This window comes from Misgurnus anguillicaudatus, chromosome 11, assembly GCF_027580225.2.
Source record: "Misgurnus anguillicaudatus chromosome 11, ASM2758022v2, whole genome shotgun sequence".
In the NCBI taxonomy this organism is placed as follows: Eukaryota; Metazoa; Chordata; class Actinopteri; order Cypriniformes; family Cobitidae; genus Misgurnus; species Misgurnus anguillicaudatus.
This window is the reverse complement of record NC_073347.2, coordinates 13,980,820-14,003,881: the sequence shown is the minus strand read 5'-3', so window position 1 is coordinate 14,003,881 and position 23,062 is coordinate 13,980,820. Positions and strand designations below refer to the sequence as shown.

The following is a 23,062-nucleotide window of genomic DNA, read 5'->3' as shown; positions in this document are numbered from 1 at the left end:
GTTGCTTTGCATCACACATTCCGTGCATTCCCTAAGACCTCTTTCCTGCTCTCAGCTCGTTGGAAAAATAGGAAAAGAAAGAGATTGAGAGAAAGATGGGTGTTTGTTGGAGCATGTGAAACAGGAAGCATTGCCAAACGTTGAACGCTCCCCCTCGCATGCTAGTCAAAAGTGTCTGCTAAATGAATAAATGTAAACACGTTTCATTTTATGAGATTGTACAAACTGCATATCTCAATGCACTTTTAAAGCGCAATGGTGCTGCACAATGAACCAATGTAGTAGGTAAACAAAAGCTTGTTGATGTTGAGTGGAGCTCTAGTGGAACATGTTTGGCTGCTTGCCTGCTGTGAGAGATACCTTACAGTGTCTTCTGGGTTAACAAACTATTATTTTTAAACACTTTCACAAGCCATTTTTCTTGCAAATTGAAAGGTTACGGTAGAAGGCGTGGAAAGACATTTCAAAATATGACACCACTTGATGAACAAAATATATTTGGACAATTATTGCACGACTATCCCAGAGCGCAATTAAATTACTCCTCAAAGCACGACGAATTTGTTAATGCTGTGGCGCAGTGTGCTGTGCTACATTCACAAGAATGTAGGTTCAATTCCAAAAATGGATAGATGGCAAAATCCCATATAAACACATTTGATCTGAATTAAAGCAAACTAAATGATATTATCCATAAAGGTATAGTTCACTCAAAAATGATTTGTCATCATGTCATCATTGTAAATGTCATGTCAATGTCATCGACCTTCATGTTGTTCTATATCAAATATATATATATATATATATATATATATATATATATATCCAACAGAATAAAGAAACTCATACAGGTTTATATAAACATTAGGGTGAGTTAATGATGACAGAATTTACACTTTGGGGTGAGCTATCACTTTAACCTGTATATGTGCATGTTGTGCAACCGTGCAAATGAGAGCATTTGTAAGGCGGTCCTGCATGGTTAATGATTCTGCATGCGGCTTCATGTCATGTCTCTCCTCACTCTTGCCCACTGTGATCTGTTCCCGTGACAACCAGGTAGAAAAACACACAGCGATTGATCTAATGATAAAATACAAGTTTACAGGAATCATTTTACAGCCCTGCCGAAGGAAATCAAACATAACAAAATATAAGCAGAGATAGAATCGTTTAATGGTAAACAAACAAATGGATGGAAAAAGAAGAAAGTAAACCAAGAATCGTAGAATTGTGTACAAAGTGTTTCTGTTCATTAACCATGACTCTATTTAAGGATTTGTGTGTTTTTCAACTAAAAAAAAAGATGAAAGCACTTGATTTTGTCATATTTTTTGTTTTATTTCTGTTTATTAGTATGCAAGGAAAAATGTTTTTCCACGAAAGCCAATACTGCTGAAACCATCTATACATACTTTAATAATTTGTTAAAAACGCTTAACTCGGCATTAGATCAAAATGGTACAAATCCAGTCGTTGGGTTAAATTAACCCAGAAAATGTTCATATTTGACCCAACAATGGGTTAAAACATACCAGCATTTTGTGCTCAAACAAACCAGCATAGGTTAAATTACAACCCGGTGGGTTGGGTTTGTCTATTTTTGATCCAGTTGTGGGCTGAAAATAACCCAGAATTGTTTTGTGTACACCTAATATAGACTTATTATGAAGAGTTTGGTTCCAAAACGTGATAAACAACATTTAAAAAAAATGAGTTAATGCCAAAATCAGTATTATATCAGGTCAGTATTTAAAAGTAAATTCTTAATTTTATGCAAAATACAATATCTGTCGTGTTATTCTGTCATCTTTTCTCCCTTTATTCCCAAAACGCAATAAACGCCACTCCTCCTTTTCTGCAGAATGCATTAAATCCGCTCACTGTTCAACTAAATGAATATAACATGGCAAAGATGAATGCACATTTATATAGGCTATTGATTCGATAGATTTCTAGCATTTGGGAAAAAAAACTTAGATTTATTGCATTTTGTGAAAAAAATAATTCGTTTATATAATAAATCTTTGAAAATCAAGTTATGGATTTAAATTGTTGTTTTTATAACCTAAAGATGCTATGTGAAAGTTTGTAACAGAAAATAGTGGTTTTCATCTTGTCACTTTCTTGGTATAGAAAACACGTTTTTACCGAAATTAGTCAAAATGGATTTATTGCGTTTTGGAACTCTTCAACTTGAAATTAAATGTATATTTTTAATAGAATTATTCCCAATTATTTAAAATTTTGATAATACTTTTACTTTTTGTTTTACTTGTTAAATTGGTAATAAATATCAAACGTATCACTGTAAAAAAATAAGCTGTAATTATGCAGCTGGTTGGCAGTAACTTACTGTAGAAGATAAAGACTGAAAATGTTTCATGTTCATTTAACTTTGAACAAACAGTTGGCAGTAAATAACATTAATGTAAAATCTACAGTAAGTTACTGGCAACCGACTACAGTAATATAATTTTATTTTACAGAATTTTTTTACAGCGCAAGAGACAATTTGAAAAACCTGTGAAATCAAGACTAAAGTCTCAATCTAATTATGAGATTAGCAGCATCAAAGTTTAATTTCACTTATTGATTTCAATATTTCACATAACCGTATATCAAGGTTATATTTTCACAAAATCTTTTTTACATTAAGTAAGATGATTTTATATAGAAACAGTAAATCACCTTTAACTGGGTGTACATTTGTATACTTAAATGTAAAAAACTGCAAAATAGTGTTTCATTTGAAAGGTTATTTGGTTTGTTTCAAAGGAAAGGCCCATGGCAGGTTATGTATTAAATACATCACAGTCAAATAAAAAAAATCAGATTTCATTGTTCATTGCTATAAATATCCCAAAATCCTACAGTGTATTTTACCACTTCCATGTTCAAGTGCAGGCAAAGAGAATGAAAGCAATGATTAGCACCGGTGTGAGTCTGTCTCTGTATGTGGCTGAGAGAGAATTCACATTTCACACACAGCATGAACAATCCAATGAGACGTTATAATCAAACCATTACTTTTATAAGCCCCTGGTATTGGTGTGCATCAAATATTGTAATAGCACTGTTATTTTCTTTTAAAATTTGAGTTTTACCATGAGGGGTAAAGGTATTAGTTACCAGGTGTTAGGCATTTTGATGGGTTAAAGACCCTTGTTGTAGGTGAGGATCTTGCAGTCTGTTGCAGCAGAGATTTCTGGCTCTAGTTCTGACACGTGGATCTAAAAGACAGAACGCAGGTGCAGTCAAGACACACATGCACATAAACACATAAATAATATGCTTTATACATACTTTAACCATTTGTAAATGTACACTTGGGTTATTTTTAACTCAGCATTGGAGGGACAAACACAGTCGTTGGGTTAAATTGACCCAAAATAAGTTAAAATATTTTGTTAAAATAACCCAGCCCGATTGGTTGGGATTGTCCCTTTTGACCTAATACTGGATTAAAAATAACCCAGCTTTTTTAACTGTGTATATAAAATTATATTAATATAATTTCCTTTTAGCTAAATCACTGCATCAATAACAGCAAATCACTCAAATAAATACATAAACAAATACCAGTAATCATTATAAGGTTGTGCAATAAAAGCAGCATTGTAAATAAAGCTACCGTTTTGTTTGTTTTTTTGCACTGAGATTAGGATGCAGATCCTTTGGCTGTAGCGAGATAACCATTCATGACAATCATTAAATCATTAAGATGTTTAAAATGTTTAATCAAATGAGAAGTGTGCCATGTCTTTCCAGCCTCAAGCATTTTTTCACAGTCAAAACTGACACTTCAACCATCATAAAAAGCTCAAATAAAGCAGTGAACACTGATAAATATCCAAACCAGGGCCAAAACTCGCAATATTTTGCTCAGAAACAGATGGCAGCGAGCGTGTGAGTGTGTGAGGCAGAATCTGAAACAGACATCCTGTGGGGTGTGAAAAGGTGGGGGGGACAGGAGTGGAGTTTTTTGGGAGCGTTCGTCTGGAACCCTCGGAAAAGTGTAAAGAGGGAGCGAGGGAGTGAGAGGGGAGGGGTGGGAGTGGAATAGATGTAGTTGGCAGCACATATGTCTGCGGTTCAGCAACCATATGGATGAACAGCTTAATAAACACCATTTTAAACCATAACCAACTTCATGACAGACAAAGAGAGAGACGGAGACAAAGTGAAATGTAGAGAGTCTGAGCCGGCCGTGTGCATGAGCTCACCTGAGTGTTTTGAGGGAATAAACTTATGGCGACGGGCAGAGCCGCACCGAAGGCGGACAGACACACCATGCTGTGAACGGGCAGCACGAGACGGGGATGCTTCTGCAGCAGGGGGAGCCTAAAAAAAATACACAGGTTATTGGCAGGACGTGCGATCGCAAAACGGTGAGCATTCCTGTGACTATCATTGAACGCAATCGCTGACGTGTTCGATCTGCCTCGCGCGACTGCTCTCTGACACCTCCCCCCTCCATCTTTGGCCGCAGTATGCGTGGGGGGTTGTGGGATAGCGTGCGCTGCAGGAGTCCTCCAGAGTAGTCCTGCTTTAATGAAGGCAGCGGCTGCTTAATGATGACTTCATCAACACATATGCATGATGAGCTTTAATTGGCCACCAGAAACTCTCTATGCATGTTTGTGGAGAGAAAAAAAGGGAAAGATTAAAGGAGGAAAGAGAGAAGTATGTTAAAGACCTTTTATCTTGTCAGTCACAGTCATCAGTCAGTCTTTAGGGATAAGAAAGATCAAAGCTGCACAGAAGAGGTGTACAGTAGGTGAAGCAAAATAAGAGGCTGTGTCCGAAACCACTAAAATGTAAAACAGTAGTGTAACCGGTCCTACATAAAACAGAGATCGGTTGGGTGCTCGACAAGGTCCAACTGTCACTACAGCACTTCTTGAAATTGAGGAGGGAGGTTTACATACTGCATACTAAAGGTCTGGGAACCGTGGCCGCTTTGAATGGCCAAGGACTGCCCAAGAGGCCATATGATTGACACGTAAAGTAACCTATCATGTTTCACTTTGTGCCACGCCATTCACTTTTAATGGGTGACGTTACGCGTTGCCGAACTGAATTGTGGATCCGTTGGCCCGCGTCAAAGGCCCTGTCCCAAATGGCACCTCCTCAGGTTGTCCTTTGATGACATCATGTAGTGCAGACCTTAGGGACCCTTGACGTGAGTCCAAAAGGGTGCACCAGAGTCGTATTTTAGGACAGACTCGAGCGTCACGCCGGAAATAGGAAGAGAAGTTGCCCGTCAGTGTGAACTCCTCCCTTCCGTCGTCTGATTGGTCTGATTGCTCTTTCGCAAGGACTTCTGGGTTGGGAGAGTGCGCGAAGCTTGCTGCAGACCGCATCAAGGGTTCAAAGGGGGTGCTGATGAGCACACTTCGGAGCGTAAAAATTACAGATGGGACACTCTACGGACTCGTAGACTAAGCAAGCATGCGCAATTTAAGGCCACGAGACCGAAAGTCCATATGAAGTGCGCCATTTGATCGCCTTATGCAAATAACCTAGGCAGAGCCAGCCAATTACGTTTATGGAAGACCGAAGCATGTGTTGCGGCCACTGTGACTGGCTGTTGGCCACACTTCAGACAAGCTTTCCTTCAAGCGTTAACGCTTTCGTCCCGTGTGAATGTACCATTATCGTTGTCAAGTACTCACGCACACCTGTCACTTTGGCAATTTTAATCACGTTTTCAAATCTTTGTGTTTTAGAACCCTTAAATGCTGTTATCATGTAAACAAACAGCCAAAACTTTTGTTTCCAAATAAAATTGATTCCAGAAAACCCATTACTCCTGGTAATAGCTATGACAATTCGTCATCAAAAAGCGAACGGTTACGTGTCTGATCGAAGTTAACTTCCGGTCTATGTTTGTTTAAAGGTCTGGCTAATGGAGTATTGTCGTCTGGAACAAATATATTGTCGGAAAAAAAGTTTGGGTATCCTAAAGACGAGGGGAGACGGCAAACATGGATCACCGCTGTGCAAAGAGAGGTTTGGCAGCCAGGCAAAAATTAAAGGATCTGTATATAACATTGTATTAAAGGTCACATTCTTTCTGATCCTATTTTTTAAACCATACGTGTAATGTTGCTATAATAGCATAAATAATACCTGTAAAATGATAAAGCTCAAAGTTCACTGCCAGGCGATATATTTTCTTTAAAAGAATTCGCCTTTCAAAGCCTACAGCGAACAGTCGGTTTGGACTACAGCCCTCTACTTCCTGCCTTAATTACATCAGTTTTTTTACTAAACTCCGCCCACAGGAATACGTCCATCACCAGCTAAGCTAACGGCAAGCTAAGCTGCTATTGAATCACAACATACAGTGAAAAATACAGTGTTTTTTTACACGTGAAACACGAACACATGTTATATTGCGCACTGTAAACACAATCAAAACTTCAAAGACACAGAAAGAACGGGACCTTTAATTTTACACGTTAGCTCGGTGTAGTAGTTGATACACATTAGCTATAATTTGAACTAAGGTCATTGACTTGTTGTTTATTTAGCTTGTTATCAGAAATAATCAACTCTAGAGGTACTGAGTTTGGGCCACAAAAGCCGTTTGTTTATATTGATTTACTGTCTGTAAATCACAAAATAAATTACAAATTTGCTTATTTTGGTTATATATAGGACAGGTTTACATGGAAGCCAGTTTCCATACGTAGTATCTTTATACAATAATGCTGCCTGTTACATCAAAGCGATTGACTGAGCTCCAAGGAAGCAGCTGGTTTCGGACACAGCCAGAAAACAGGTGAAAGGTTTAGAGAGCACACATATATCACACAGACTCCTCTCAGCGCTTTAATTAATCAAGGATCCCCCTGTCGCTCAGGCCTACCCTCAAAGCACTGACCCACCTGCACCTCTCTTCTTGCTCCATTGAAAGCCATTGAGGGTGAGCTGACAGGCAGCATAGCAGAAGACAACTCACCCTGTACTGCAGTTAACACCTACACAGACAATCCTACACACACATATAAACACAGACACACACACACCTGCAAATAAGAGGAGGAGCAATCGGAGGAGGTTGCAACAGAGTCAGTGTCAGTCATAAAGAAGTCAATGAAACGATCTTAGACATTGTAGTCGAGAGCCAGAGACTACCAGCATTATGTATATATACGAGTATTTAGAATGGCCAGCCTTATCTCACAGGATTTTTATGCATTTTACAAGTTGGCTAATTCATATGAATTCGTACGAACTGAATCATACAAAAATCTATGATTATTATAAAGTTTGAGAGGGTCTGTGATTTCAAGACGCCAGAACTGTAGCCCACTCGATGAACATAGTCGGCTGAAATTAAAATATTAAAAGTACATTCCTGGCATAGGCTATAATTATCCATACTTTTAGTACTTGATATTTATTATATAACAGGTAAAGGTGGTTTCTGCTCCCACACTAAAAATAAATACGAGTGATCGGTGTATACACACCAAAAATGGCTGGGTTGCTCTCAACCCATGCCGGGTAAATATTGTACAGAACACACTGCTTGAGTTAAAATTTACCCAGTGCTGGGTAGTTTAACTCACATGTTGGGTTATTATAATAACCCATGGTTGCGTAACAACAACCCAACATTGGGTAATTTTTATCCCAGCATATGTTCTGTCCAATATTTACCCAGCATGGGTTAAAAACAACCGAGCCGTTTTTAGTGTGATTAATCACTGGTCTACAAAAGACAATAAAGGGATGCTGAACAGTTAGAAATGAATTAAAGAAAATGAAAGCATCGTTTTAGAAGAAGAGCATATGCAGATTAGTAACAGTGTTTAACAGATAGGAGTCCTGGGAAGTTACTCAGCACGTCTGAAACAACCTCATAAATATTCATGACATCATGTAACAAATCAAAACCCATTCCCCACTTAAAAATCTGCATCTACTCCACTGAATGGCCTATTAAACACTGTCTGAAATATTACATTTAAGTGAAAATGTCAATAATTATACTGACCTCTCCAGCATTGCCATTATTAAAGGTGGCAATAGGAGAATAGGCATGGGCAGTACAACACGTGTCAGGGCCGTCTCCATCAAAGCCTGGCAATAACAAAAAAAAACATTGAGGGGCCATAACAAAGAACTACAACATTATAATGATGTTCAACCTAAATCTATAACCAGAAATCACTCACATGCCTTGCAGCAAGTTTCGAGGTGCCCACGACATTGCCTTTGTCATCCAGGACACTGATGCCCTCTGACAGCTCAGTGTGGCGCATCAGCACAACATTACATACATTGGCACTTGCTAAATGAACAGAAAAGTACTATTAGAGAGAATATTACCAACTTTTCTATATCAGGAGCCATCATCAACCAATATTCATGATTAGACAGAATCGTGTGAATCTGGTGCTGTTTGTTCTGTTATTATCCCAATCTGACTGAATTATAAAATAACAAAAGAAGTCAAAAATTATAGAAGCATCTGAGGCTGTTTACACTTGGCGTTAACATTTGTTTTCATTGATCGGATCACGAGTGGACGATGTTAATGCCAGGTGTAAACGGTGTTCAAAACGTTTTGAGCTCGTCCACATTCAACCACATTCAAAGGTAGTTGAAAACACTTTAGATCGGGTTGCTTTTGTAGTGTAAATGCACATGTGGTTGAATGTGTTGGAACAGCCATCTCTCCGCCCATTTATCTAATCTGAGGTACTGAAAACAATGTTTTACGTCTTTTCTGACTTCTGGTGCAAACACACCGTGTACAGCGCTATTAGTAGCCTTTCATTGATAAAACGAAAGTGGCTGATCTCTGCATAGTTTCATGAAAGCGTGTGAAAGTTGTGCGATCTTATTTCAACAACTGCACTGAAAATTCAGAGAAAGCTCTAACATATACATGAACAAAACACTGTGCAGCATGTTTACTTACAGCACAAGCAGCGGACTCCAACATAATATTAGTTTGCGTCCATATAAACTCGTCATTACTCCCGCTCGCGTTAAATGACAGCAGAGAAAGTCGCCCACAGTCTTGACAGACCACCCCCTCAAAGTATTCAGGACAGAAGCGGTCGAAAGTGGACAAAAGAGACGGATTTAAATACCAGGTGTAAACGTGATGTCTCTCTCATCCACTTGTGATCCGATCGACGAAAACACATCTTAATACCAAGTGTAAACAGCCCCTGGGTCCTTTACGCACTGTGCCAGGTCCAAATTTTAAAAAGATACAATACCACTTAAAAGTCTGGTTAAAATAAGTCAGAACTGACCCACATACAGTAAGGTCCAATAAGGAGTTCAGATGCAAAACCCTCTAAGTGCATCCAGAAGTTTTCTTGTAAATTAGCATTTTTTATCAGGCCCGTATGTTTAGGTTCAGCAATTTCACTTTAATGCCAATGAAAAGGTTATGCCTTATTTTCACAAATGTCACTTTAGTAATTTCATTGGTATTTAACAAATTTGCTGCAAAACCCTCTAAATGCATGCAAGATTTTTTTTTAACACAACTTTTTTTGACATAGTAAACAGCTGCAAAATCACTAAAGATGCAACAAGAAACAATAAAAGAATTCAAAATGTAGAAAACTAAACCACACATTAGGGAACGCTGTGATCCATGATACTGGCACATACGGATGTATTCAGTTACTTGACGTTGCGCTTAGCCGATTCTGCCAACAAAACAGTATACCCTGAGGCCAGGATTAAGCAGATTTGAAGCAAAGATATATGATAAACATATAATACGTGCTGAGAGCATTCAGTTAATATCATTATCCCATTTTTGACGGAGGTGGCCTTTAGCAGCTTCTCCATATGAGCTCCTCAAAGGTTGCTGCTTTGGTCCTGTGTAAATCCAAAGCTAAATAATTAAAGCCTCAAACTTCTAAATGCATGTATAATTTTTATTTATTTCATATTTCCCATTAAATTTGATATTATTATTTTAGCAATTGCAATTCCTGTGTAAATAAATGCCTTTATGCAACAAAACACATAGTTTACTACCACCATGTCATAGGGCACATGTGAATTACAAGAGGAAAAATGATTCAAATAATGATTTACTTCCTAACATTATCATCTGTGGCATGTGGTGAGATTGGTGTGGGTGTGAGAGAGAGAGAAAGAGTGAGAGAGAAATAAAGAGAGAGCCTGAAGCATTTTTAATTTACAGGCCTTGTGTTGTGAGTTATCAGTGTTGTGTGCTGCAGTGTTATGGGGCTGAGTTAATTGGCTGAGTAAATAGCTATTCACCTCTGAGGGGTTCAGACCCAGGCCAATTAACCACACACACACGCGCGCGCGCGCACACACACACACACACACACGCGCACGCACACCTAAACGCAAACACACACGCACAAATGCACACAAAATCTAAAATGAAGAACAAAGAAACAAACACATACATATCACATAACAACAAAAATTGTGAGCTGTATTAAAATACAATGTTTGTGTGTGTGAAGTTTAAAAGCCTAAACGATGCCTTCTGGACAAAAATTACAATGCTATATATTTAATATTAGCATTTCCTTGCAATGTGCTTACAAATATTAAACACGTTGTCTCCACTGTGTTTCATTAGCTCTGCTTAATTACCATTTATAACCAAACACAGAAAATCAAAAACAACATGGCGGTCTGGAGACGGCAAACCTGATGCTAACACCGTGAGCACTTTAGGCCTAATTAACCAATTAGAGAGCGGCAGCCGAGAGCTAACAAGGTCCCGTCACCCCAGCCCAGAGAGGTGAGGGGGAACCTGCTGATTTAATTAAAGGGGTGGGGTGTGGGGACGAAAACAATTTAATTACAGCCAACTATCCCCAAGGCATTGCGGGACGGTCTCTCTTGGCCCCTCTGGACCTGTTTGAGCCTCAGAACGCTAATGGAACACTGAGATAACATTTCAACAGCATCCCCCTCTGACACCGGGATCAGTCAAAACACAACACGTGGAAAACAACAATAAACAAACGCTTACCGTGCATTTGAGGTTTAATGAAAGACTGAACAAATGCTCATTTAGAAATAAAGTGCCGCTAAAAATGCAAAGACGTGGGCTTTCAGATGGCAGACTGGCGCGATCTGTACACATTAATTAATTAATATTGTGCATTACGGGCTCATTTTAAGCTTTACTAATCAGCAGTTTAGCGAGAGTGCATGACACATAGGATGTAATGGGGTGATTTCTGTCATAAAGACAAGTGGAAAGATTAAGAGGTTCATGCAAGGAAATCACATTCGCTTTGGTCACTGACACGTACTTAAAAACGTTCTCGCATATGTGCACCTACCGACAGCAGGGAAGGGGATGAACCTCTGGACCAGAAGTTTTGTCGTTGGACTGAAATGCTCAGCTCTCTTAATAAGAATATTTAGCCCCACCTGTGTGCACACACATTTTTTACATTTAATTTTTTTAATGTATATTTACATGCATTTGGCAGACACTTTTATCCAAAGCAACTTAAAGTGCATTCAAGTTATACATGTGTTCCCTGGGTTCAAACCCATGACCTTTGAGCTTCTAATGCAATGCTAACGCAGAACTAGTTTGGAGCTTTTGGCTTTAAATTGTAAAACTGTGTATAAAAAAAGAGAGGGACAATGGGATCAAGGCACATGACAGATTTTAAACTGTGGGTCCATGAGTTTTTATATGTACTGAGCATTTGCATTACCCATTGTGCCTCTCTTTTATTCTTCTACACTCTAAAAACCTTTGGTTTAACCCCAAAAAGCACATATACCCTCAACCCCCAAAATAAGTTCAGCCAAATATGAAAATTGTCATAATATGTGACCCTGGACCACAAAACCAGTCATAAGTTGCATGGGTATATTTAGCAATAGCAAACAATACATTGTATGGATCAAAATTTGATTTTTTTATCCCCAAAATCATTAGGATATTATGTAAAGATCATGTTCCATGAAGATATTTTGTTAATTTTATAACGTAAATTTATAAAAAAAATTATTTATCATTAGTAATATGTGTTGCTAAGGACTTTCGGACAACTTTAAAGGCGATTTTCTCAGTATTTAGATTTTTTTGCACCCTCAGATTCCAGATATCCAAAAATTGTCCTATCCTAAGAAACCATATCACTCTAAAAAATTTGCTGTAATTTTGCAGCTGGTTGCCAGTAACTTACTGTAGAAGATAAAGTCAAAAAATGTTTCATGTTCATTTAACTTTGAACAAAATGTTGCCAGTAAATAACATAAATGTAAAATGTACAGTAAGTTACTTGCAGCTAGTTGCCAGTAACACCCATTAATACTGTAATTTCTACAGACATTTTTACAGTGTATATTAATGAAAAGCTTGTAAGATTTATTTATTTAAGATGTGTATAAATCTAAATTTAAAGAAAAAATTGTGACCCTTATGACTGATTTTGTGGTTCAGGGTCACATATAATAAACTATCATGGTAGAATTTTAATTAAAAAATAGTTTTTGTTCTTCTTAAGAAATTAAGATATCTTGGATGGCATGGTTGAGTAAAATTTAAGAGAAAAGTTTCATTTGTAGGTGAACTATTCTTTTTAGATGACTTTATAACGTGACACAGTTATTATGGGTGACAGTTTCGTGTTTGTAAGATCTAACAAAACAAAAAAATGGTTTAATGCTCAATAAAACAATGAAATCCCAATTTACGTTACTCTGACACACATTTTAGTGACAAACCACGTTTGTTTTGATAGTGATTTTAAAGGCATGCAATTCCCTGTGGGCTTCATGACAGGTCGTGACAGGCTATGCTAAGTTGTTTCTCATCTTGCCTTATGAGTCTCTGGTCATTTCTATCCGCTCCTGTCTAACAACATCTGAGAATCAAACCCATTCACATCCCTTCTCTTCCCAGCAGGGGTCTTCAAAGGGTCTGTAGTTTTAATTAGTGCCCCCCTCCCACATTTCTCACAGGCATGGAGCCATTTGTAGTTGTCGTCACCATGGTTCTGCTTGTCATGCCCCTGGGCATCAAACTGCCACCCAGCAGGGCAGCTAATTGGCTCTAGAGGACACAGGGGGCGTGACTAGTGGGAACTGCAATTCAGCAAACTGAATGACATAGAGCTTTAGGTGTGCGTGTGTGATAATATCAAGCTCTGTCAATTTGTTATCAAATTCACATAACATATTACCAGAAAAGTCATGAATAATATTTTTCTCTGCTAGCCTGATATGACAGCTGATAAAACAGTTTTGGTTATGCACATGAACTCACTGCAATAGTAACTGCACTGCTGACGGCACCGAGGTATCCTTGAAAAAACGTTGACATTGGTGTGGGCTGAAAATATAATATATACAACATTTTAATGTTAATTTGAACACATACAAGGTAATGTGTATTACATATGCCAATACCATACACATTGCCCAAACCTGTTAAATATTAATCATACAGCACCTTAGAGGCATTGCGGTTGCAATAATTGACACAGGCGTTGTGACTCTGGTTCAGCCCCTGTGAGAAAAAAGTTTATATAGCAGCAATGACAGAATTTACTGAAACAGTATCCAGACGAATCCAGGCCAGATCTACACCGGACCCGCCCCAAAGTCATCACCTCCAGTGTGGATCTGGTGCAGATCCGGCCCAGAGTCGTCTGCTATCTGGGATACAAAAGGCACAAACATGTTGTATGTCGTACCTGCCAGAAGATGGTGGAAGCCAAAGTCTGATTGGGCAAAAGGAGGCCCACTACCTATAAATGGAGGAGTCATTTACAGGAAGTTTACAGTTAAGGGCCATTAAACACAGGATGCGTTCTTGAGTTTAAACAACGTACGGTAAAATGCAACGCAAATGAACGAAAGACAGGTATTTGTAGATGACGTCTTGTCAAAAAGATCCTATCCATAACACCCCCCCTCACATCAGTGCTTCAACACAGCCTAAAATCTGATACTGGCTGTCAGGAATGTTGACAATGCAAAGACGGACACAAGAAGCATACTGTGTGAATGGCCCCTTGGTCATTCTGGTGACGTTAGGATAAAACTTTAATATTTGCACAATATCAAAATAATACCTACCACTGGTGTACCAAAAGGCACAAAACCTAAAAGAAAGAAAAATTTAAGGAAAAATACTTAGAATGAAACTTGACATTTGAATAGTACGGATGATCGGACCCCCCGATGTCCAATATATTTCATGTTTGGTTTAATGATCTGTATTATAGATTCTCATATGACATTATGAATTTATTACTGACCTTTAACACATTAATAAAATCCTCATTACTCATAAGAGACAGCATGGTTCAGAGGCAGTCATCATAATTGTCAGGCAGGTTGCTCCCTCTATCTGTTCTCTCTTTAAATAGTGGTGTTAACAGAAGACTAAAATACTCCTATTTCTGAGTGGCCCAACAACACTTCCAGACAGCGGGAGGGAGAGGGTTTAATCAGAGCCCAGCTGAGTGTGACCTTTTCCCAACAGATTGGCCCAGAGAGACCCCCTACCTCCAAACTCCAGTCCCCAGAGCTGGTAACAAGCAGCAAACTGCCTACTACCACCCATGACACAGAGACACACTGAAAACACACTCACACCCTTACCTGACATGCGAAAGGGCATGGGGATCTTCTCTCCTGTGTCTGGATGGATGATGGCCTAAGGACATAATGAATCCGCAGACAGCAGAGAGGAGGAAGATGAGGAAATGAGAGAAAATAAGAGGTGAGAGCAGTCTGACGGAAGAATTACCATGCTGAGGTTATCCATATTTCTTCTCTTATTACAACAGTAATGGGAACTACAGCGAGTGAGTTTGTGTCTCACACTCTGCATGATGATTTTGGGTGATTTGGGAAGGATCTTTCATCAGTATCTGTAAGAGGCATTCACAGCTGTTCACACTCACCTGTTTAACCTTTTGAGCATCCCAAAGCTATTGAGAGGAGCAAAGAAAAACGTGGAAAATTTGATTTTTTTATATTCCTTTGGTATTAGTAAATAGGCATAACTCTTTTACACATTCTGATTAAATTGTACCATTTTAATGTTTCAGATACCTTGAAACATTACTAAAACTTAAAGGAACCCTGACCTTACCTGGGCATTAGTAACACCCGGAGGCAAAGATCCATTTTTGAACTGATCCAAAAGTTTTATACATTCACATAAACGTCTCTGAAATAAAAATACAAAAGTAAAGTGCAGCATTCACAAATAAATCTGCCAGTTATCTAAGGTGAAGCTTACCTCCGATACAAAGAGTGTGCGAGGGTCAATAACATCCAAAAAATGTCTTAATCTGCCATAAAACGAACCCTAAAAAGACAAATTAATAAACAATATGTATCAAATAAATGTTTGACTTATTGTTTCTTTCCTTTCCACTTTGTCATCAAATGAACACAATCTTGTGTTTAGTAAATAGCTAATTTATTATGAGCCCAGGAAGAAATTTGTAACTTGTTAAAAGGCGGTGTTTTTTAGTTTACCAAAGTAGTATATAATGTGCTAATCAAAAGTGTAGATTTAACATTTGGTGTTTTTTATATTTATTATTTTTGTCTGTGCAAACCAGAGGATCTAATGAATCCTAAAAATAATGAGATAAAGGCCTTTAGGGGCAGATTTGTGTGGAACAAAAGCTCTTCCGAGATTAATAATCATGGCTATTAATCATATGTTCTCAATTTTCTTATATTATTTAACAAATTATTTTTGAGGTCTCGGAAACTTTCTCCAGACGCGCGCGTCAGCTGCGGACACCGGGGTCCAAAGCAGTTGTTTGTCGCGCGCCAGGTGTGGCCGCATCATTACGCGAGCGCGCCAACTGTGTGCTACCTTATCTGCAGATCTACAAAAATTCATCCAGAGCAATTAAAATCTTCACATGTGTTTGCGCCATTGGGGAAAACAAGATTTACAATGCAGCAGGCAACATATTCCGCAGTTTAACAGACGGACGGCTGGAGCAATAACAGCAGATGTAAAAATAATGAATGAATAAATAAATTAAATCTTCATTACTTTTCCACTGAGGTTAAAGTTATTGAGTCACTAATACATATAAATGGTTTAAATGTGTTTTGTCGTAGTGGAAGTTCTAGTTTCCGCATGTTTTAGACAGCAGTGTTGTGATGATGAACTTCGGTTTGGCACTAAATTGTTTTTAACGACCGTCGGCTAGCTTTTCTTTGACCTTGATGCTAGAGCTTGTAATTAATAGTAGCTATAAGTTAAGGCAATGCTGTTTTACTACTTTTACAACTCTTTTTGAGTAACATAATCAGATATTTGTGTTGACAGTGATTTCTCTGCTGAAAAAACAACATGTATTCTTGGTTTAAAACATCAGTTTACCATTAAAACCATTATATAATTTAAGTGTTTCGGGCCTAATGCCAATAGGATTTTTTTTTATTTTATGTCCACAACATCCCACCAATAGAACCCCATACCAGTACAGAGACACACAGGGACAGTTATGGTTTCCATTAAAATCCAATTCTCATTATAAGTAAATCCGTTACAATTTCTATAATCGTTTCTATTGTTTTTTTATTCAGCAGGGTTGTGTATGTAAAAACGTTTGTGTTTTACTCAATTTCCCAAAAAAGTATGCATTTTGCAAGTCAGTTGTCAGTGTAAAAATTTTAGTGGCATTATTGCACCAACAGAGGTCGCTTTTAATAAGATTTCACCACAGAGAAAGTGAGGAGGGCGGAAGAAGTGAAAACAGCTGCAGATCACATGTTTGGTTTCCCAATATTTAGCCGTATAAACTAAATATCTTTGTTAAACCCTCTAAAACTACACAACTCAAAAGAAAACCCATGACAGTCTGCAGAAATCACTAACGCATCTCCCAAATGGAAAAAAGCACTTTGTTAATCAAAACTCGTGCATCCGTATGCACGTCTTTTTGCAGTTTAACGTTACCTGATCAAACCGAGACTCGCCCAGTCTAAATGGAGGATACACAGACGCTTCTGTCATTGCGGGATGTGCATTCAATGAGCTTGTTTGTCACAGCTCTGAAAACTATCTGAGCTTCCGTGCTGCAGTCATCCGTTTTGATGCATTTTGGGTAATGTGGTTTTCTGCTGGGTCATATAAAAACGGCCAGTGGCTGAGACTGTGACAAAATAGCCATAGTAAAAGCTGTTAAAGCAAAGCAGACTGTAAAAGCAAATAGAGCAACTGTCTGTATGGGGCGTCGCTAGACTCTTACTGGGGGCACGTGCCCCAGTATATGATCAGTTTTCCAGTGTATTCATTTACAAAGATAATCGCGGCAAAAACGAATCTATATGCAATGTAGTTAAATATAATTTTAAAATATATTTACCCAATTCATGCTTGTAAGCGACACAGCAGTCGCAGTGTCGCACTGATGCGTGCACCCACAAATCCATGTAGGCGCGTGTGCGTTTCCTTTCCACAGCCGCACGCAAAAGTGCAGACGCCACGAGATTGAGATTGATCAAAAGTCAAGTAAATTTCTAAATAATAATAATAATCTTATTTTTAATCGATCACTGTTGGCTCATGTAGATGAACATCAGAAATGTTTTGTGCGAAGCAGAGAAAGGTAGCAGAAATTATTTGAGGGAGGTTAAGAAGTTATAGCCTACATCCTCACCCAGTTACGTCTCAAACATTAGAAGTAAAATCTCAGGAAAACCTCTGTGAAGTCTATAAAATTGCATTGATGCTGAGAAAAACGACACGTGAATGTATTATACTGTTCTATAATATGAAATTAATATTTTGTTCAGAAGCTCGACAAGGCCCTGCTGAAAAAAACAGCATACCAGCAAGACCAACATATGTTGTGTTTTGGTGCTGGTTTACTAGTAAACACCAGCTAAACCAGCACTAAACCAGCATCAGCACCAGCTAAACCAGCATTAGCACCAGCATCCCATGCTGGTTATACCAGCAAGACCAGCATATGTTGTGTTGCTGGTATGCTGCTGGTGACCAGCTAAACCAGCATCAAACCAGCATAATTCCCATGCTGGTTTGATGCAGTTTTTTTTCAGCAAGGGGACCTACATAAACAGTTGATGACTTAAAATATTTTACTAGCAGTCATAAATTGACTGTTTTCTTTATTATTGTAAAAATATTCTTGTAAAAAGACGTTATTTTTATTGTTATCATTGTATAATGTATGTGAATATTTTCTCTGCTGTCATTACTTCCACACATTTTATGCAATTTATTCCTCCAAACATGTTAATAATGTTAATTTTAATGATAAAGATGATACTTAAATATTTTTAAATACATACTTTATCTTTCCCAGTAGTACTTGTTTCAGTGTAGGAAAAGTGGGTTAAGGAAATTTGTATAGAAGTGTTGCACAGTTCTTGCATGCAGCAGGCCTTCAATAAACAAGTCTGAAAAAATCATTGTTGTGAACAGCACCAAAACACAGTTCCTTCCTTTAAACAGTTAATACATCTAGTAAATATACTCAAATAATCTTGTCTCTTGTATGGTTCAGTTTTGTGCATTAGCCTACTTTGACCCATATGTTAATGGGGAATGATACTTCCCTTTCCAAAATGCCTCCTCCACATATATACAGTTAATTTAAGGGGAAAATAATAACAATAACAAAATAATAAATGATAATATATTGTGCAAATATAACAGATTTGTATATAAGAAACTTCTGTATAAACTCTAAAAATAAAGGCATAGAAGAACCATTTTTAGTTCTTCAGTTGATTGTTCTTAATCAAACCATTTATTTCTTACCCTTTTAGTCTAAACAACCTTTATCCACTAGAACCGTTTTGTACATCATTCTGTTCTTTGTGGAACCAAACAGCCTGAACATTTTAGGAACTTTTTGGAGTGTTCTTTAAAAATATTAAAATGATTTAAGTGCAAGCAAAAAAATCTACACTTGTCATAGCGGTGTCACAAATGTTATTGAGAAATCCCTGTAGTCTATTTGTTTAATGAATATGATATCCAATTTAGGCAAGAAGCTGCTGACATCTAAAATATCCTCAGTATATTGCTACATGCAAGTCAAGTATTCAAAATAGGATGAAGAGATGCTTATATTGTGTTCCTCTGCTTATTTCGCAATTTTCACAAGTTTCTAATAAGGACATCCTGAGATGCATCCCAAAGTGAAGTTTATTTCATCTAGAAACACAGTTTCTTGCAGAGATGCTTAGGAGCACACCAAAAGTCAATTGAACATCTCAAATTATTAGATGCATCAGAGAAAAAGAAAACATCACAACCTCCAGTGGACACTCGGTTAACTACACCCTAAACATCTCATCAAACAGCATTTTCAAGTAAAACTTTTGCAACTCTTTCTTTAAAACAAATTGTTTAATTACATTAAAAGAAACAACTTCAGACCCTTTAAAAATAAATAAGTGTAGTATAGTAAACACAAGTTTTTATTTGGAAGTTCCAGAGTTTGTACTACATAAAATGTAGCTTTGATTATCAATTTCACCATTAAAAGCATACAAATATTCTTCTACACTCATTCTTATAGACACATTCCTTGATAACATTCAGCCAAGGACACTTGAACATACCTCCTCACTAGGCTGCAGGCTGTGTGTGTATGAGCATTTGTATAAACTGGCATTAAACACAGTAGTAACCTACACAAACGTATCACACCCCATCAGTTTAAACCTAGAAAACTATTAATCTCTAAAATTCTGCAAAACCTGGCCTTCACATCTATTGCTTTGTTACTACTGACCTTTAGAAATAGAAACCTGGGCTAAATAACAAAATGTTATGTACACAACCAGCATAACAACAAAGGTTGCATTTAAAGAAAACAAGCAAACAATGAACAAAACTTCAGAAACAAACTATATATTTAAAACAAACAAAGCAATAAATATTTGCATTAAAACAACATACTCTTTTGTAAACTTTTAAGTTAAGCGTTAATAAACGAACATTCATAAACGTACAAATCGCTCAGTAGTCTGTGAGACAAACTGAAGGTTGCACGGGTGGCAGAACACACTTTAAGTGCTTCTCATCACAGATATATATCATTGATAAATGTTGAGTTTCCTAGCAGGGACTATCAGAGATTCAGTAGCACATGAACACTGTGTTTAGAGGATTATTATTCTGTGCATGTGTTTTCCACTGTGTACTTTCTAAGCGGATGAGAAAGAACAACTGTAAAAGTGCTGTGACATATGCCTCTATCACATACAGTATCTACACATAATAGTGCTACATTGTACACAGACAGTGGCAACACTGATAGTGGCAACATCAGAATATCATTACAGAGACATTGACTGGCCAGAGCCAATGCTGTATTGAGAATACTGTAACATTAACTTAGAGCATCGGTTATCATTCTCTCTTTTACTATTACAGACTCGCAATTTGTTCTTTTCTATACTTAACAGTCTTGGCAAAGTTATACTTTAAACGCTTCATCGCCTTTGTATTGTAATATGATGTGCAATCTAATTAAAGTGATGACTTCAGCGACAACAGAATAGAGGAAATACTGTATGATAAGGCAGCGTTTGGCATTTGTCCAAAGGGCATATATGCAATGAATACAGTATATGTCCCATTCATCACACCTGAAAGCACTGGCAGCGATGTGCGTGCATTGGCTCGAGCAAGGACATGGGCAAGGAAGGACACTGACCCACAAAACTGGAGCTAGAAGGTCAGTTAGTGTGAGCTTCGGCTCCTAAGCTCTTAAGTAAAGTGCGGAAGACATTTAGGGAGGCACAAGCAGATTCGAAACTGGCTGATTCTGCTCTATTTGCTTGCTTTAAAGATCTTACTCTGTCTTTCTTTCATCAACCAGCTGAGCATAACACGTCAAAATGTGATGGAAAAACAGAAGATAAGTCAATGTTTTTCTTCGTGCATCTCTAACCAATCGCTCTCACTTTGGAAGACTTCTTTCTTTTAGACCGACAGGTGATTTTGGTACATAGCTGGACTGTGATGTGTCTAAATGATTTGTTGGTACAAAGTGTTTATCAGCTTACAAGTACGGCAGAAGAGAGTGCCAATCTTTAACCATCAACGCATACCTGCCAAAACTAACCATCAACTAACACCAGCTGTAACTCTAAATTAATATGGTTGCTGTAGCAGTGCAGGGTTGTGACGTCCACCCAGGATTTGCGGAGCGTATCTTTTATCATTTCATCCTGGAGCGGACTTGCAGCAGCATAGGCGTCTGCTCCATTATGCGTACAAGCAGTGTGTCGATGTAGTCCTCTAGATCTCTGATGACGGCTTTCATCTTCTTGAGCTCCATCTCGCGCTTCTCCAGCAGCGCCCCTCGCCTCTCAAACTCCTCTTTCTCCCGCTTGAGCTCAGTATCTCTCTGGATCAATAAATTGACCAGCTCGCTGTGATTTAGATGATAGTATGACCCACCTCCCTCCACTAGCAGCTAGAAAAAAAAGAATGAACACAGAATGAACAACAAGCATTAAGAAAATAATTACTAGCAAAATTATGGTCTTTAAAATCGACTTCCTTTGTAGGGTACCTAATTGTACACAACAGTAATTGTGTTTAAAAAAAATTAATAATAATAATAATAAATATAATAACAACAACAACAATAATAACAATAAAAACAATAATAATTTTTTTTTGTCAAAACATGTTTATTATTATGTTATCATGTTTTTATTGTGTTTCTTTTTGTGCTACTTAGCTGTATTTGTTTTTAGTTATGAAAGGTTAAATCAGAACAAATCAACTGCATCTCAGTTATCTCGTTTTGGAACCAAACTCTTATTTATTTATTTAATTATATATAAATTAATAAATATATATGTATACTTTTTCGGCGTGTGCCCCCCCCCCCCGTGTATATATATAATTATTTATTTATTTTTAATTATATATATATATATATATATTTTTTTTTTTAATTTTATATATATATATATATACACACGGGGGGGCACACACCGAAAAAGTTTGAGAACAACTGCCTTACACTACAATATATAAAAAAAGAACTCATGCAAGATGGATATGTTTTATGTACCAATAAAAGAACATTAGCATATAAAGGTCCAACGTAATAACAACAATAACTATGCAAAATACTATTGATAAAAAAATGTAAATGGGTGAAAAATAAAATCTTTTTGAAGTTAAACATGCAAATTTACTAAGGGGGGTACTTGAAGTAAATAAATTTAGGCCCAGGTGCTTGGACTGACAAAAAGTTTAAAAAACCCTGGTATACCTGGAAATGACAGTGTCATTTTTAAAACCTGTAAAATTACTTTAAAACCTGTTTTCAGAAGTTTGTGTTTAGAAGTTTCAGGACCCCCAAAAAAACGGCACTTTAGTGTAAACAAACAACCACAAAAATGTTCCTTTATTTAAGACGCACTCACATTATCCAAACCAAACCATGTATTGTACCATGTACACAAACCATTGTACCTTTATCGATCTGAGCCCAGGCACGTTTTCGTCATTAGGATGTGATTGTTTTGAAAAAAAAAAACAGGAGGTAAAGCGCTCTTTTAATGTGAGTGCGCCCTGAGTTGAAAACAGTGTCATGTAAACGTGGCCTTACCTTCTTGTCAGCTTCTTGGTCCGAATGATGGCTTCGTCCTGAGTGGATGGTGGATTTAAGCTTGTCCAGTACTGAGCGACCCTCAGATTTTTTGTCATCAGGGGGTGTCAATGGCTTCACCGGGTGTGGACTAAAAGACATAGAGACTACAATTAGAGAAGGGAAAACATGGGAGAGATCAGATGAGAATCATAATACAATCACCAAATCACACCGTTTACAGTTTTCCATAAAAGCCCTTGGACAAGAAGACCTTCCCAAGAAGTTACCATCAGTAGTCCCCCAACAACCCCACCTTAGATTAGATGCAGTAAAGGACAACAGAGCCAACAAATGTGCAGAAAACAACGAAGCCCCAAAGACAAAGGAACTGAAATATATCAATGCAATTTTCCTATGGACCTCATACACTTCTGGTTTACTTGGTTAAGACCCGCTAATTGAAGCGAGGCTTCCCA

General features: G+C 37.6%; 2 protein-coding genes across 8 annotated transcripts in view; both read right to left on the bottom strand.

The window, feature by feature from the left end:
- Nucleotides 1-1,154: 1,154 nt before the first annotated feature.
- sfxn5a (sideroflexin 5a) lies at nt 1,155-17,497 on the bottom strand. Of its 3 annotated transcripts, none has more exons than XM_073873090.1 (14): nt 17,358-17,497; nt 15,260-15,328; nt 15,110-15,187; nt 14,919-14,945; nt 14,614-14,668; nt 14,086-14,111; nt 13,701-13,754; nt 13,457-13,513; nt 13,271-13,336; nt 11,325-11,415; nt 8,193-8,308; nt 8,012-8,097; nt 4,227-4,344; nt 1,155-3,233 (listed from the first exon to the last, which is right to left on the bottom strand). In XM_073873090.1, the coding sequence occupies exons 1-14, from the start codon at nt 17,364-17,366 to the stop codon at nt 3,156-3,158; spliced, it is 930 nt and encodes a 309-aa protein (XP_073729191.1). In that variant the 5' UTR covers nt 17,367-17,497; the 3' UTR covers nt 1,155-3,155. The 3 variants fall into 3 exon arrangements, with proteins under 3 accessions (XP_073729191.1, XP_073729190.1, XP_073729192.1); XM_073873089.1 differs by lacking the exon at nt 17,358-17,497 and adding an exon at nt 16,949-17,106; XM_073873091.1 differs by lacking the exons at nt 4,227-4,344; nt 17,358-17,497 and adding an exon at nt 16,949-17,116.
- Nucleotides 17,498-19,425: 1,928 nt separating this feature from the next.
- Nucleotides 19,426-23,062, bottom strand: part of rab11fip5a (RAB11 family interacting protein 5a (class I)) — a 43,409-nt gene continuing 39,772 nt past the window's right edge. For all 5 annotated transcript variants that reach the window (XM_055171249.2, XM_055171252.2, XM_055171251.2 and 2 more), the window contains exons 5-6: nt 22,605-22,734; nt 19,426-21,452 (exon numbers count right to left, since the gene is read on the bottom strand). In XM_055171249.2, the coding sequence (XP_055027224.2) occupies nt 21,195-21,452; nt 22,605-22,734 (388 nt within the window). In that variant the 3' untranslated portion in view covers nt 19,426-21,194. The remainder of the gene's footprint in view (nt 21,453-22,604; nt 22,735-23,062) is intronic.